The sequence below is a fragment of the Lacerta agilis genome, chromosome 7 (assembly GCF_009819535.1).
Source record: "Lacerta agilis isolate rLacAgi1 chromosome 7, rLacAgi1.pri, whole genome shotgun sequence".
Lineage (NCBI taxonomy): Eukaryota > Metazoa > Chordata > Lepidosauria > Squamata > Lacertidae > Lacerta > Lacerta agilis.
In genome coordinates, this window is record NC_046318.1 from 53430102 (window position 1) to 53445272 (window position 15171).

Here is a 15171-nt window from a genome sequence, read left to right on the forward strand (position 1 = left end):
TTTCATCTCTTGATTACAAAATCAGATTATTGGTGCTGGCTCTGGAGTACTTTAATTGTACAAAGTCCTGGGAGACCTGGGTTCAAATCCCCACTCGGCCATGAATCTCACTGCCTCCCAGTCCTAGCCTACCTTTCAAGGTTGTTGTGGGGATTAATTGAGGGGGAGAACCATGCATACCACCTTGAGTTCCTTGGAGAAAAAAGGTATGATATAAATGCACTTTTATAAATAAAATAATATTCTTCTCTTCCCATTAAACACACAATGCCAAACTTGTGTTCAAAGTTATGCCTTAAAATCCTGGGTTTGCTTTGCGCCATTTTTCTTTTCAATGGTTTAATTGTGCATCACTTCAGTTCACAATCCCAGTCCAAAAATACCAGCAGTTTATCCTTATCATACCGGCAAGTTAATAGAAGTAGGCTCAGGTAGCTCAGTAAGGATCAGATTTACTGTTATGCAACTGAGTATGAAATCCAATGAGAATGATACAATTAAAGACTTAGATTTGATAACACACCCTGCCTGTTGGAAGGATAATAGATGGTGGCCTATTCTCTTTAGATAGTTGCTGATGATTTTAAATCAGGACCAATGGCAGTAGTTTGCGCAGTTAATAACATGGGGCAGCTCTAGATTTCAGATATGCCTGGAGGCAACAAGCCATGCAAGCCATTCTCTCTCATTCTTCATGGGTTTATAATTACTTATGGGAACTCCTCAAATGTCCAGAGGTCCTTCAACATTCCTTCATTTTGTTCGACTGACAGTTAAAATATTTCACTGGGCTTGGTTCAACTTAAACAGATTCTGTGCTAATACTGAGAATGTTTCTTTACAGCAATATAATTACCTGGCAGTAAGACCTCTTATGACATGTAAAGGGGGTTCCACAGGTGGAGAAGCAACAGGACTGTAACTCTGGCTCCACCCCTACAGTTCCAAGCCCCACCCCCTGACATCCGCACATAGAATAAATATTTGAATTCATGAAGCCCATACGCATATTCTTCCCCTATGCAGGCATGGTGGGGCAAGGGTTAGGGTTACCATGTGAAAGATTACATTCCACCAATGTAATGAGTATCCTGACCCCACCAAAAAGCACCAAGAACGTAGAGCAAGGGTGTGGATAGTAATTACCTAATGGTGGCCTTCAGTGCAGGAAAAGCTTGTAAACACTACAGGGGTGTGGGAGAACAGTTCCCACAACACATTTCGGCAGGTAGGTTACAGCATCATCTTTCTGAGTTATGTGTCCATCAACTGTTTCACCAGACATTTTCTTTCCACCTCAAACAAGAGGGGGACTAAAATATTTATTCTTCATACATGGAAAGAAAAATGTGGTTTGTATTTTTGCAATAAAATATAACTTTTTAAAAGTTTTAAAATATTTAATACCTAGAAACCACATTATATTGTGCCTTCCAGATAGAGAAATTTTGCTAGTGTATGAAGGCTTAATCTCCATTGCAAAATTTTAATGGAAGCGGATGTTCTTTCCTAGGGGTATCTTCTTTAAGGAGTATCCAAAAATTAGCAGGTGAGGGAATAGACATTTTGTTTCAGCTTTCTATTTTTGCCTGTGGGTCAGTGTGGATCATTTTTTCTGACCATATGTAGACGCTTGAAATCCCTGCTGCCTAACCTCCTCTGCTCAGCTCGCTGCTGAATGGATGGTGCACTGATCTTTTTATTGGTTGGTAATGGATTTGGTTTGATTGCTTGACACAAGAACAATAGAAGGATAAACAATTCCATTTGTGGCCATGAAATTCCCCATCTGTTTAGTGTGTTTGTGCTCAGGACAAACTGGACGGAGACAGATGAACTAGCCAGCCGAGTCTGATGTTAATGACATCAGTCATACAAGCAGAACATGTGGCACAATAAATCAAAAACTAATTGAACTTGGGGCTGATTGTATTGATTGCTCCCTGAACATTTTAAATACTCCAGTGTTTTCTAGAACAACAGCTTTTCTCCCCCTTCCCAACAGATTTGGTACCATGGGACAGTTTGGAAACAAGTGGTACAAATCTTGTACTAATGTTGGCCCTGCTTTGTTTGTGAGCCCACAACTCTCATATAAAGCAAGAACTATAGTATTTGGCTCAGGCTCATGAGTTGAATATTGATGTCCTCCCTTAAAAATTATATTGTAGTCGTGGCAGCAAGTTATATTTCCAGGACATCAGGCACCTGGGATTGCTAATACTGTACCTGCTACAGTTTCTGACCCAGAAAAGCTAGACTAACCCTGTATGTGCATTTCACACACCTACCAAAAAAAAGTGCTTTTGTGTGTGCTTACGTGGCAACTCCTCAACCACTATTTTTAAAAGACCCTTTCCCATAAGATTAGTATAACATTTACAAGACATAACTGGTACACTCATCACTGTGGTATTCCCACAATAAAAATGCTAAACCCAGGCACCTGAAGTGAACTCCTTCTTGGCGACATAATAATCAAACTGGGGGAGGGAGGGGCAGTGATTTTGGTGGGCCTAACTCCTGAGCAAGTGGGTGTAGAGTTTTTCACCTGGTGTCTGTTGTTGGGGTTTGTTTGTTTTTTGAGAGAGCTCAACACCTCAGCAAACCAGGCCACCTATTAAAAGAGCTAAATGTAGATTTGAGTGCTTAAGTCCAAGCATCTATATTTGAAACATTGATCTCAGAGCTGAAAGGCCTTATCCCACTGCCTTGTGAAACAAGAAACATTTTTAAGTAAAATATGTTCTTATTGCAGCATGCATTGGGTGGGTTTTTTTAATTGTCCATTTAGAGGTCCAGTGCCGAGGGCCTTCTGGCGGTTCCCTTGCTGCGAGAAGCCAAGTTACGGGGAACCAGGCAGAGGGCCTTCTCGGTAGTGGCACCTGCCCTGTGGAACGCCCTCCCACCAGATGTCAAAGAGAAAAACAACTACCAGACTTTTAGAAGACATCAGAAGGCAGCCCTGTTTAGGGAAGCTTTTAATGTTTAATAGATTATTGTATTTTAATATTCTGTTGGAAGCCGCCCAGAGTGGCTGGGGAAACCCAGCCAAATGGGCAGGGTATAGATAAATTATTATTAGTATTAGTATTAGTATTAGTATTAGTATTATTAGTATTAGTATTAGTTTATTTTTTTAATGGGTATATGCCTAAAGTGAGCAATAAATACTACAAAATAATGCCTGGTTCTGTCACTCCCATAAATCTTGTAAACCATCCTGTGATCTTCGGATGAAGGGTGGTATAGAAAATTAATTAATAATAACAGCAACAATAAAAAATGTCTTGTTTCATAATTCCTCATCTATACACAAAATGCAAGCGTTCCTTCAGGTCGCCACTTACTATTGGCAGAAGGTGCCTGTAACTTGTTTGGTAACAGAGAGAGGCTATGCAAATAAAATATTACTTGCATGGCTGTGGTTTTAAGGAACAGCAAAATCAAACCCTGGCGTGAGCAGAATTCATACAAAGGCAGACTGGGGTTGAAAATGTTGCAATGAAGAATGTAGAATGAGATGAGATCACAGCATCAGTCTCTCCTTTGTGGACGTGGACAATGATCACAGAGCCAGATGGGATTAGTGAAACCTATTTACCAGAAGTTCAGAGCAGTTGCATGAAGCCGATAGGCAGCCAGGAGGGAGAGGTGAAAAATGCACCAGATTTACAGTTGCAGTGATGAAAATTTAGAAGTCTTCACTGTGATTTCTTCCAAATGTGAGTACCACGCAACCAGAGCTATTTATTGCCAGGGGTTCAGCGTTTATTGAAATGGAATGTTAGGGGGGAAACCTAAATTCAGATGTGTGCTCACTGTATTGTACTTGCTGTGTAGTGATCTCTGATTCCCCACCCCACCCCACCCCCGTTCGCCCTTCCCTTGGAGAAAATGAAGGCAGAAGGCTAGATAGGCTATAGGTAGTGGAAGTATTTCCACAGAAACAAACTGTGCAATCGGTGTGCTTAATTCCATGTGGCTTTGTTCCTAGGCATCCAATATTACCATTAATATGAGAAATCATGAAGTTAGAAGTATTGAAAAATGAAGCCCTGAATAGTTAATATGTAGGAAATGACTCTATATGGCTACGACCTACTGGGTCAAAGGAGATAGCATTTCCAAATTTGTGCTCTGGGACTGTCTGATTGTACATTTAACCTTAACATTTACTTGTCACGAAGAGCAAAAGTCAGACAAAGATCAGTTCAGGAGAACAATTGTTTTTCAACACCTTGTGTCTGAAGGGAGATAGATTTCTCATGGGAAACTCTGTACAGTGTAGTCTTAATATTTATTTGCAAGCCCCAGTTGCTCTTTTCAGATTTTTTATGATGTTTTTATTAAAATGCAAATGAAATTATGATTGGGATCCCAAGCTTATTATCCTTGGCGTTCTTTCGTACATGCGTGCGCGTGCACACACACAAATATCTTTATAAAAATGGATTTTCATTGTGTGGTGTGTTATTTCAAATTACCCCCAAATTTGCTTCCAGTTCCACTATCCCTTTTACTGCTGATGGGGTGCAATGTTGATTGTACAACCAAAGCCCTATCTCACAGCTTCACCAAACCACTACACCCGTACCAGGAGAGCTTGGTTTGTTAGTGGAAAATACATTATGGGGCAGAGGGTCTTTATTTTACCCCATTCATTCCAGAGAACCTTATCCACCCTATTTTCTAGGCCTGAGTCAGAAAACTGGATTTTCTATAGGGGTGTAATGATTTTCTGGCAGGGTTCCCACTATTTTAACATTACTTTAGCAGGAAGAAATTCAACAGGCAAAGCTCTTCTTGGCTTGAAGATGCAGGAAAAGCTAATATTAGTTGCATATCTGTCTGTCGCACAATTGCTTAAAGGCAACAGTCTAGGCAAGGCAGGGGGAATGAGAGGCAACCCAAGCTTTGACTGAAAGAAGGATTTCAAAGTAGATTTGTTTATTTTTTAATGGCCAAGTCTGGTTGTTACTTAAGGGAATCGTTTGTAGGAGGTCAGGGCAGAATGTGTATTTGGGAGAGGATATCCTACATATCTGATTTTGCAAGGACATGCTCGGAGGGGGGGGGGTGACAGTCCCAGAAACATTTTCTGCACGAGGCATCAGGCCGCGATAGGATGATCGCATGAAAGTGAAGGCCCCTGTAGCTGATATGCAAAAGAAAGAAATCTGGCTAGGAAATTTGGCAAGTGAAGTTTTTCTGAGCCATGCAGCACTATAGCAAGGCAAACCCCTTTCCACTTGTACCTGTCTTAAGGTGTACCTGCTTGTATCTGTATCCTTCTGAAGGGCACTCTTCACATACTTAGAAGCACTCAAGATGTGTCAGTACCCTTCAGTACATAATTTGATGGATCATTTGTCTGATTCAGTATCAAGCAGCTCCTTATGCCTTTATTTCATGGCAGGCTGGAGGGAGTTGTCAGCTTGACTCCCGTCTTCATGAACAACTGTTTCTTAAGCAGCCTATTCAAGAAGTATTCCCTCTGTTAGAACTTTTCCTTACTTTGTCTTTCGTAAGGCAATTTGCTGCTTTCCTAGCCTGCAGATGTACAGCATTTTGGCTGGAGAGATTACAATGGGCAAGCTAAAAATATGCCAGATGGATATTTATAAGGGACTCTTTGCTACTTAATCTGGAGCATCATTAATGTAATTAAAAATGCATTCAAAAAAGAATGAATATGCAAATATTTTTTCATTGTCCTCTGCTTTCAATAAGATGCAAGGAAAACTATATAAAGACTGCATATACTTTTACATATGCTTAAAATCTTTCTAACACCTCTGTTTCGTTTAAACTTCTGTGACTCTGATGCAAGTGAACCATCACTTGCTCCATGTAATATTATCTGTTGCTTCCATGGCTGTGTGACTGTACGGAGTTTTTTTTTTTTTGAATGACTAGCTGATTAAATTATTTTCATCCCAGTTAACAGATTGCAACAGATCAGAACAACACAGAAAGGAAATGCAAAGCAAATAAGACGACTAAAATCAGGAGCACAACAACATTGTACAAAATAAGCAGAACAAGTGTTTTCCATGATTAAAAGTTTAACAGACAAAACAGCTTTTACTTGTTTGTGTGCGTGCTATTTCAACCGAATGTTGTAAACCACTCTGAATTATTTTTTTAATTTGAAAAAAAAGGAGTTCCAAGCAGATATCTCAAATTCTGGAGGAGGGCAACCCTAACACTCCTGACCCCACAACTTCTCTCAGCAAGGTCACTTTAGTCTATCATTGATGTCACTCAGGGCCAGCTCCATTGTGTAGAGTCCCTGTAAAATGGCCCTGTAGTGGAATTGTATTAGTGGGCTCCTCCTTCTTTGAGTGAGCCCTGGTGTGTTTATCCGATAACAGCAGCGGATGTTGGTAGAAGCAGCACTCCAATTAGTGCCAGACAGCTGTGAGCCACCATTTTAACTTCCCACAATGCCCCACATATAGTGTTGCTGCAGAGCACTGTGGGAAAATAAATGGCAACTCCCAGACCCAATTACCTGGTATTGATCAGAGTGGGGGGGAATACCCACTGAAGGCAGTGTAGAGAAGGTTCTACCAGGTGGGTCTGAGCTGCTCTCTTGGGGTGCTACATTTTGACAATGAAAGTTGAACAATCTCTTCAGTTCATGCTGATGTTTCCATTGTTTTTGTAGCATGTAGCCCAGTCAGAAGAAAAGCCAAAAGTACTCAATGCATCCTGCCGAAAAAGGTAAGGAAAATGTTGCTTATTAAAGAGGGCATTTCTTGTCCACTGAAGCAGAACATAATCTCTCAAGATCATGGTGTAGAACCAACATATGCACTGATACAAAAAAACAACAACAACAACACCTGACATGGTTCATAAATTGCATGTAGGTTTTAAGGAAATTTCAAATGCAGCGTTTTCTGCAACAAAAAACCCCACTATTGGGAATTACTGGGCAGAAGAGAGTGGACTTAATCCCTCTGTCTGCAAATGATCTGCACCAGGCCATTTTAAACAAGTTTCATCCATCTGAGCTTAATTCTGGTTACAGAGCCCAACTGCATAATAAACAGTCTAGAAGGGCATGTGCAGAGAAAAATCAGCTGGCCAAGAGAGGTTACATACCCCTACACCTCAGCTTCTGACCTGCTCAGAGCGGTCAACTTTCCTTTTTTTTTGCATTGGGAAATGTCCATAGCTGTCAACTTTCCCTTTTTTTGCAATGGGAAACGGCACTGGAATAAGGGAATTTCCCACAAAGAAGGGAAAGTTGACAGCTATGAACCTGCTCTCATGTTTATGTCACCTTGGCAAACATAAGATCTGGGTGGAATAGGCATCTGGCATGATAACACAACCAAAAGCACATATTAACCTCAAGCACATCTGAAAATCACACTCTGATCTGGAAGCCTCACTGCCACCAGTATCTCCTAGATGTAGTTGGAAGCAAGCTGTGCTGATTCACAAGTGGGAAAGAAAGGCACTCTTGTTTATGAGTTCCTTCCAGGCCTGAGTTTGGGCATCCAAATAAGCTCCAGGAGCAAAAGTAAGTGAGCCCTGGCTCAAGTTAATTGTGCTCCTCTGCCAATAATATAAACCACCTGGGAACTGATATCTAATGGCAGTATAAACATATAATAAATAAATTGAACAAACTAAAAAATGTGCAATCATACCAATGAATGGCATATATATATACACATCATGAAGGGAGATTTTGAGGCCCAACTCCCCAGCCCCTACAATGCAAAATATGGAAAATTAATTCCTTAAAAAAACTTGCAGCTTTACCTGTTCTTAGCAGCCTGAGATGATAGGGCTTCTTTCACCCTGGTAATCTTCATGGGTGCCCTTGCTTAATCCCAGACAAAGCAAAAATAGCAAGCACCCTTGGAAGCCTGCCAGAGTCTTTAACAGCAATAGCACTTTGAGTGTGCCAGGGCAGGGTTAAGTGCTGCTCAGTCATATGACTATCCCTGTGAATTAACCTCAGATGCCTCAGCATTAACCATTTCCTGATAGCAATGATGTTTTAAAGTCTCTCCATGTGTGTGTGTGGGGGGATCCTGCACAACCACTTTCCAGCAAAACACGAGCATACCAGTTTCTTGTTAATTCTTTGCATTGTATGTTCATCTGAGATCTGCAGGATCCATTTATTTTGATGCTGCACAGGACTGAGATATTTTAAACGAGGGCCTCCCCTGCTCCCCTTTCTTATGTCACAAGCCCCTTTAAAATTAGAGAGGAGATACTTATGACGAGGGTGAATCCTGCTGCCAAAGTGCACACCGTCACAGTATGTATTAACAGCCTATCTTCTAAACTCAGAACAGTCCTCGCCAACCTGGTGCCCTCCCTCCAGACTTTTTGGGTCACAACTCCCATCAGCCCCAGCCAGCACAGGCTGGTGAAGGCACCAGGTTGAAGGGCCCCAGGTTGGTAAATGATGGGCTAGAACGTCCACACTATCAGAGGCAGATGTAAGGGAACACAACCAGTTTGGTTGCACAGGGTGTGGAATTTTGGGAGTGCCACAGCCATGAGGTAGAATCAGAGGCACTGACTTGGGCCCCAGGTTATGGGTGCCCAATGGTGCCTGTGATATAACGTGACATTGTGATGTCATGAGGTCATGACTTTACATTGCGGTGGTGGCTCTTCCAAGGCCTCGCAGGGTCTCGGAGATAACGCCTCATGAGACCTCCGAACATGACTTCCACTTTCTACCAGAAGTCAGTTATGGAAGCCTGGCAGAGCCTCTGATGTTGTCTGGGAGGCCGTGTCAGGGCTCTGATGTGACTTCTGGTAACTGGAAGTCACATCAGAGCTTGGCGTTGTGGGTGCTAAGCACCCACAAAAAATTGTGGGTTCCCTGGCACCCAGGGCCTCCTAGACCTGGCACCTATGGGTAGAATCCAAGGCAAGAGGCAGGTTTTGGAATATGAATAGATGCTAGGAGATGACCCCATGGACCAGAGCAGACCAGGCATGCCTATCTTTCACTGCCTCCCGCAGTTTGGCCAAACTCATGCTAGTTGCTTCGAGAACACTGTCCAACCATCTCATCCTCTGTCGTCCCCTTCTCCTTGTGCCCTCCATCTTTCCCAACATCAGGGGCTTTTCTAGGGAGTCTTCTCTTCTGATGAGGTGGCCAAAGTACTGGAGCCTCAACTTCAGGATCTGTCCTTCCAGTGAGCACAACCAGAGTTAGGAACTTTTAAATGTTGTAGGAGAGCTGAGGAAGGGCTTAGTCCTTTCTCCCATTGATACTGATGGAACATTCTATGAGCGGTTTTCAAAATAAGTGCTTAACATTGATTGGCTCAGTCTTCTAGACTGTTAAGTTATTGTAGTTTTTTATAATGGAGACATTAATTCTTTAAATAAGCAAAATAATAACAATTAAGCAAGTGAAAGACTTGCAGAGTACAAATTAATTTACTTTCAGCTTCTGGAGCTGAATTGGTTTTAGTTCCCAAAAATTTTTTTGCAATGCATTTGTGATGCACAACTTTCCTATTTTCCTTCTCCTTCCTGTTGGTTTTATCAGTATTTTTTTCTATTGTTTGTAAAAGCCAGCTCTCCCACATTGTTTGTAAGTTGTAATTGTTGGCTTATTGAAGAATAACATGAAAATAGTCCCTGCAGGTGTTTTGCAAGGCTTTCTGCTGCAGGACTCCACAGCGCAAGAAGAAAAGCTTGCCTGGCAAATGGAACAGGTAGCTGCTGCTAAAACAAAGAATATCTTTTTTTAAATCAAAAATCAAATATTTAGGGAGCTGCTTTCTAATGCTACTTAGTTTGGATGACACTGCCATTCATCTGAATAATGGCCAAACTCACATTAGCTTTTCTGATACAATTAGAAAAGAAAAGTGACTTCAAGATAATCCGAGAGATTTACCTTGCGTGTTCATAATGACCTAGAGAAGCTTGAAATCCTGTTTAGATCTAAACTGTGCTACCACAGACTTGGCTTCCTGACCTACATAAGTTATCCCAACTTATTACTGCATGGCATTAGGCCCACATATACCCAAGTGATTTGGACATATTCTGTTATCTAAAAAAGAAAATAAAATAGTATTGGTAGTAAATGAAACAAACACATATGGAAGAATAATGCAGCAGTAGTCTCTGTCTGTGTTAATGGCAAGATACTCTTGCTTCTCCGTTTGTGTGCGTTGATATCTCAAGACATAGAAATAAAGGTACCGGTAGATGTTGTACAACTTTCTCTTGAATTCTACTGCCAATATGCTAATAGCATGTCATTGTTACAAAATAGGAACTATCCTTGCATTACAGGGGGAACATAGTTGTCACCCCTCTGCGGTAGTTTCGTACTTCAGTTAACATCAGAACCCATAATAATGGGTCACTTAAAGGTAAAGGTAAAGGTACCCCTGACAGTTAATTCCAGTCGCGAACGACTCTGGGGTTGCTGCGCTCATCTCGCTTTACTGGCTGAGGGAGCTGGCGTTTGTCCGCAGACAGCTTGTGGGTCATGTGGCCAGCATGACTAAGCCGCTTCTGGCGAACCAGAGCAGCACACGGAAACGCCATTTACCTTCCCGCCGGAGCAGTACCTATTTATCTACCGGTACTTGTACTTTGACGTGCTTGCGAACTGCTAGGTTGGCAGGAACAGGGACCGAGCAACAGGAGCTCACCCTGTTGTGGGGATTCGAACCGCCAACCTTCTGATCAGCAAGCCCAAGAGGCTCAGTGGTTTAACCCACAGCGCCACCCGCATCCCTTAGGATGGGAAATGGCAAGGTCATTTTCCACAGCAGCATTGTCTGCCTTCAGATAGATAGAACAATACAGGCATGGGATGTAGCCAAACAACAACAACAACTTATTTCTTGTACCCTGCCCATCTGACTGGGTTGCCCCCCAGTCACTCTGGGCAGCTCCTGTCTCTTCTACGTGATCTGTTGGGTCTTCCATGACCCCAGTGTCCAGCAGTGACCAGGACAACTTAAAGGCTACAGAGTCAACATTTCACCTGATGAATGATGATGGTGATCAGGAGACCACAGAATCCAAAATAGGCAGGCAGAAACCTATAAACTGGATCCCACAGTATCAGGGCCCATAGAACCAGACCCAAGACCCTCACGGGTGCCTTACGCTGGACCCAAGCAGTTTCCAAATTATATCGTCAGTCCAATGGCGCAGGAAGCACACTAGACAATATTCTCTATTTCCTGGTTGGGAGGGAGAGATTTCTCTCTCTGACCCTTTTATTGCACACTTGCTAACTTTAAGCCTTTTAGATAACTGTAGAAAGATAGAGGAGTAACATAGAAGGGTATTACCTTTTCTGGATATCAGCTTACTTACAATTTTCATAATGATAATATAGCAGAACTTTTAATTATTCTACACTATAATTACTACAGGTTATGCATAGACTCAGGCATTGAATCTATACATGGCACATGTAATTAGACGATTTCACCTCTTCCCTGTAGGTGGTAGCAGTGTCTGACTATCATATTCAGGGGACAGAGGAGCTGCTGTCACACCAAGGCGATCTCATTCAAGTCTTCTGCAAAGATGAAGAAGGGCAGGGATTCAGTCATGTGCAGAACAGGCAGCAAGGATTCTTCCCTAGTCCCTCCAAATGTTCTGCAAGACACAGTAAGTCTCAGCAGTATATTTAGTACTCAGGCTTACTAACTGTCCAGAGGTATGGCCTTGCAATAAAAACAATGAGCCCTTTGGTACTGAGAAGAGGGGTGTGTGTGTGTGTGTGTGTGTGTGTGTGTGTGTGTTTTGCAGCATGAGTCAAACAAAAAACATATTTGATACAGCATTCAACTTTTCCATTTCAAAAAGTCAATGTTAAACAGAAAAGGGTTGTTTTACACAGTTTTTATTATTATCACTAATAATATTCTATTGGGAGCCACCCAGAGTGGCTGGGGAGTAAAATAATAATAATAATAATAATAATAATAATAATAATAATAATAATAATAATAATAATATAATGAGCGTTGCTGGTAACAATGCTGCAGGATGTATATTAGCCTACAGAAAAAGGATCTGCGTGGATAATCCTGCTGCCCATTTTAATCAGAATGGAAGACAGTTCCACTGTGAAAGTATTAAGGAAGAATATCAGAGAAATATATGGTGCTCAAACATGCCTATAGAAGGCATAATATCACAGGAAAGAATGGTTGTTCCTAATCTCCACAGAGTAGGACGTATTTTATTGCAAGTGTCTTTCCAACTCTACAATTCTATGATCACACTTTCAAGTACTGTTGCCAATGAGGTCACTTATATTTGAAATATTAATTTGGCAAGCGAGGTCTCATAACAAGAAGGAGTGTGTGAAAAAGCTACATTTCCCTGTTATTAAATTTCCGCTTCCACTCAATGCTGCAGTTAGGTAATTTTAGTTTCTGGTCTTTCTGGAGCCCCCCTTTTTAAGATTATTGTGTGTTGCTTCATAATGTGGTTGGGCTCCTCCTGTGCATTCTGCTGAGTAGGTCTCTGGACTTGTGCCTTAATGTCCTTTACTGATGGCTTCAATGCCATAACCAGTCACTCTCATTTCTGAGGACAGTGGTCCCTGGGGTTGGCTGCAGATAGCCTTTATAGGGTCCCACAGCCCTCCCACCTGGCCTGGCTGGATTGGCCAGGATTGAAATAAGGCTATGGTGGGAAAGCCCACCAATCTCCAGCAGCTGGACTGGGATTCCCCACGACCAGCCACCTCACCCTAGTATTCCTTCCAAGGGGGAGGAGCCCAGCACGATGGTTACTTGTGACCAGGTAAGCAGCCATTTTCAGTCCTCGGCAGCATGTATACACATATGGACGAATGACCCAGATAGCAGAGCACAGTCCACATTCCAGTTCTCTCTACAGTACATTTTACCCAAAGTTTCTCCTTTCTGTTGTTCATTTCAGCCGGAATTTCTAAACAAAGGTCATTCTTCTATAGCAGTAGCCTGGCAGATGCAAAGACTTTGGTAAGTAACACATAACGTAATATAAAATCAACTACCCCTGTGCAATAACATGTGACTCATGGTGATTGCTACAAGTCCTGTGAGTGTTTCAGTCAAAAATTCATGTAACATCCTTAATCTTCTTATAAAAGAGGTCTTTGCACTTACATTAATCACATCCTCCTTCCGATATAAAAAAGATCAAAAGCAAAGGTTGCAAACACACAAAAAAACCTGTAAAAACAAATAAAAAAAATTATCGGACAACAACACAAGCATTAAATTCTTTTTACATGATGCATACAAATCCAGTAATTATATGAAAGGATAGCAATATTAAGATGATATTGGCATTGGTGTATAATCTTTTCTCAGTCTCCCAACACCACACTCTCTAGTCTCACTATTTGTTGATTGATTTTTAAAGTTGGCTGACAGTATATCTATGAAAACTGTTATTTTATGGGTGAACAAACAGTCCAAGCTTGAACTATTAGGGCCACCCACTGATGTCTGCCATGGATATATGATGTCAACATTCCCTCTTCTACCAAGTTGTTAGATGTGTGCTAGCTATTATTGTGTTCTGTTTTTATTGCATCTTGACGTTTTTGTTTTTATCCCCCCTCCATTTCCCTATAATTTAGCAGCATCAGGGACCCCCAGTCTCCCATCACAATGCAAGATGGATTGCAGCCGCAGAACCAGCCATGAGGGATAGTGTATTTGCAGACGAGTAAGTTTCTTTCCGTTACCTTCTCCTCTAATTCTACAACTATTACTTGAGCTACCAAACTCAAAGTCTATAAGAACCAGTGACACACTACTCAGACTGAAGATCACTGACATCCCAAAATGCAACTTTTAAGAACTTAAAGAGTGTCTGTAAATAAGTAAAAGGGGAAAGAGTCCAAAGGCTGCTGGAGGAGCATACTTTGCATGTACAAGATCCCAGACTGAATCTACAACGTCCCATACACGCTTTCCTAGAAGGAAGTCCCATTGAATGCAATGGGATTTACTGCTGAGCAGGCACATATAGGATTGCACTGTTATTTTCTATTTTCATTATATGTTTTTTATTCTGGTCCAGTATTAATTAATCTGCTGTGCTGGTTTTTAATGCTCAAATGCTATCATATGGTCTTGTTCTGCTTTGACGTTTCATATGTCTTTAAATTTAAGTGATCTTTGCCTTGCAAGGACAATGGGTCCTGAAAGGCAGGGTGAAAAAGCATTAAATAAACAGCAGGCTTCCAAAGATTTTGCCTGAAATATCAGGGTTGTCTGTACTACAAACTTTTTTAAAGGTAGTTTGTCATGGCTTCTCCAAGGAACATTGGGAACTATAGTTTGGTGAAGGTGCAGAGAATTCCATTATAGCAGCTTTCCCCAACCTGGTGTCCTCTAGATATCTTGGACTATAGCTCTCATCTGCCCCATTTGGCATGGCTGGGGCTGATAGATGCTGTTGTCCAAAACATCTGAAAAGCAATGATGCTTAGAAGGCTGTTCTCATGGATACAGTTAGAATTGCAAAATAAAAATAGAAATTTTAGATTTTTAACAAATAGTATTTTAACAATAGAAGACAAAAATGTTGAAAAAAGGTTTTAGCAAATCGTTTGACAAAACGGTGAACACCAAATAATTATTCTGAAGGAACTTAATCTTGAAATGTTGAATCTGTTCCCACTTTCAACTGTAGGCGCAGAAGGTCCTTGCAGAAAAATACTGAAGATGACATAAGCCCAACTCAAGGAACAGAGGAGGCCTCTTTACCTCTAACGGGCGGCATTTTGCATGGAACACCCAGCCTCCTGCGGAAAATATGGATGAAACATAAAAAGAAGTCAGAATATTTGGGGGCCACAAACAATGCCTTTGAGGCAGACTGACAACCCTCAGCCTTGCTTGTGCAAGCAGAGGTTTCTTCAACGAAGTACAGAACGCTGTCACATTTACCTGATAACGGGTGTAGTGTGGCACACACTTATCCCAAACAAAACAAAACAAAACAAAACTTCTACAGAATCCATGGGGGGGGGAGTTTAAAGATTGCATCCTATGCAAGCAATTCAGCTCATGTATTTTGCACATGCTTCTGATATGCTTCTTGTTAACAGATTCAACTGTGATCATTTCATCAACCCAGCATTTCTTATTCTATCCCGGTTCATCTGGATTTGTTGGAAAAGGCCAA

At 41.5% G+C, this 15171-nt stretch overlaps 1 protein-coding gene across 1 annotated transcript; it reads left to right on the forward strand.

Annotated features, from left to right (window-relative positions):
* Positions 1-3372: 3372 nt before the first annotated feature.
* VXN (vexin) lies at positions 3373-14965 on the forward strand. The gene is made up of 6 exons (XM_033155329.1): positions 3373-3725; positions 6674-6729; positions 11475-11643; positions 12928-12989; positions 13616-13704; positions 14677-14965. Exons 1-6 carry the CDS (start codon positions 3662-3664, stop codon positions 14864-14866), a joined length of 630 nt encoding a protein of 209 aa, XP_033011220.1. The 5' UTR covers positions 3373-3661; the 3' UTR covers positions 14867-14965.
* Positions 14966-15171: the final 206 nt, after the last annotated feature.

Coding starts and splice junctions, on each gene's coding strand:
- VXN (XM_033155329.1), top strand. CDS start 3,662: ATGCACCAGATTTACAGTTGCAGTGATGAAAATTTAGAAGTCTTCACT. Junction 6,730..11,474: donor AATGCATCCTGCCGAAAAAG/GTAAGGAAAATG, acceptor TCTTCCCTGTAG/GTGGTAGCAGTGTCTGACTA. Junction 12,990..13,615: donor TGGCAGATGCAAAGACTTTG/GTAAGTAACACA, acceptor CCTATAATTTAG/CAGCATCAGGGACCCCCAGT.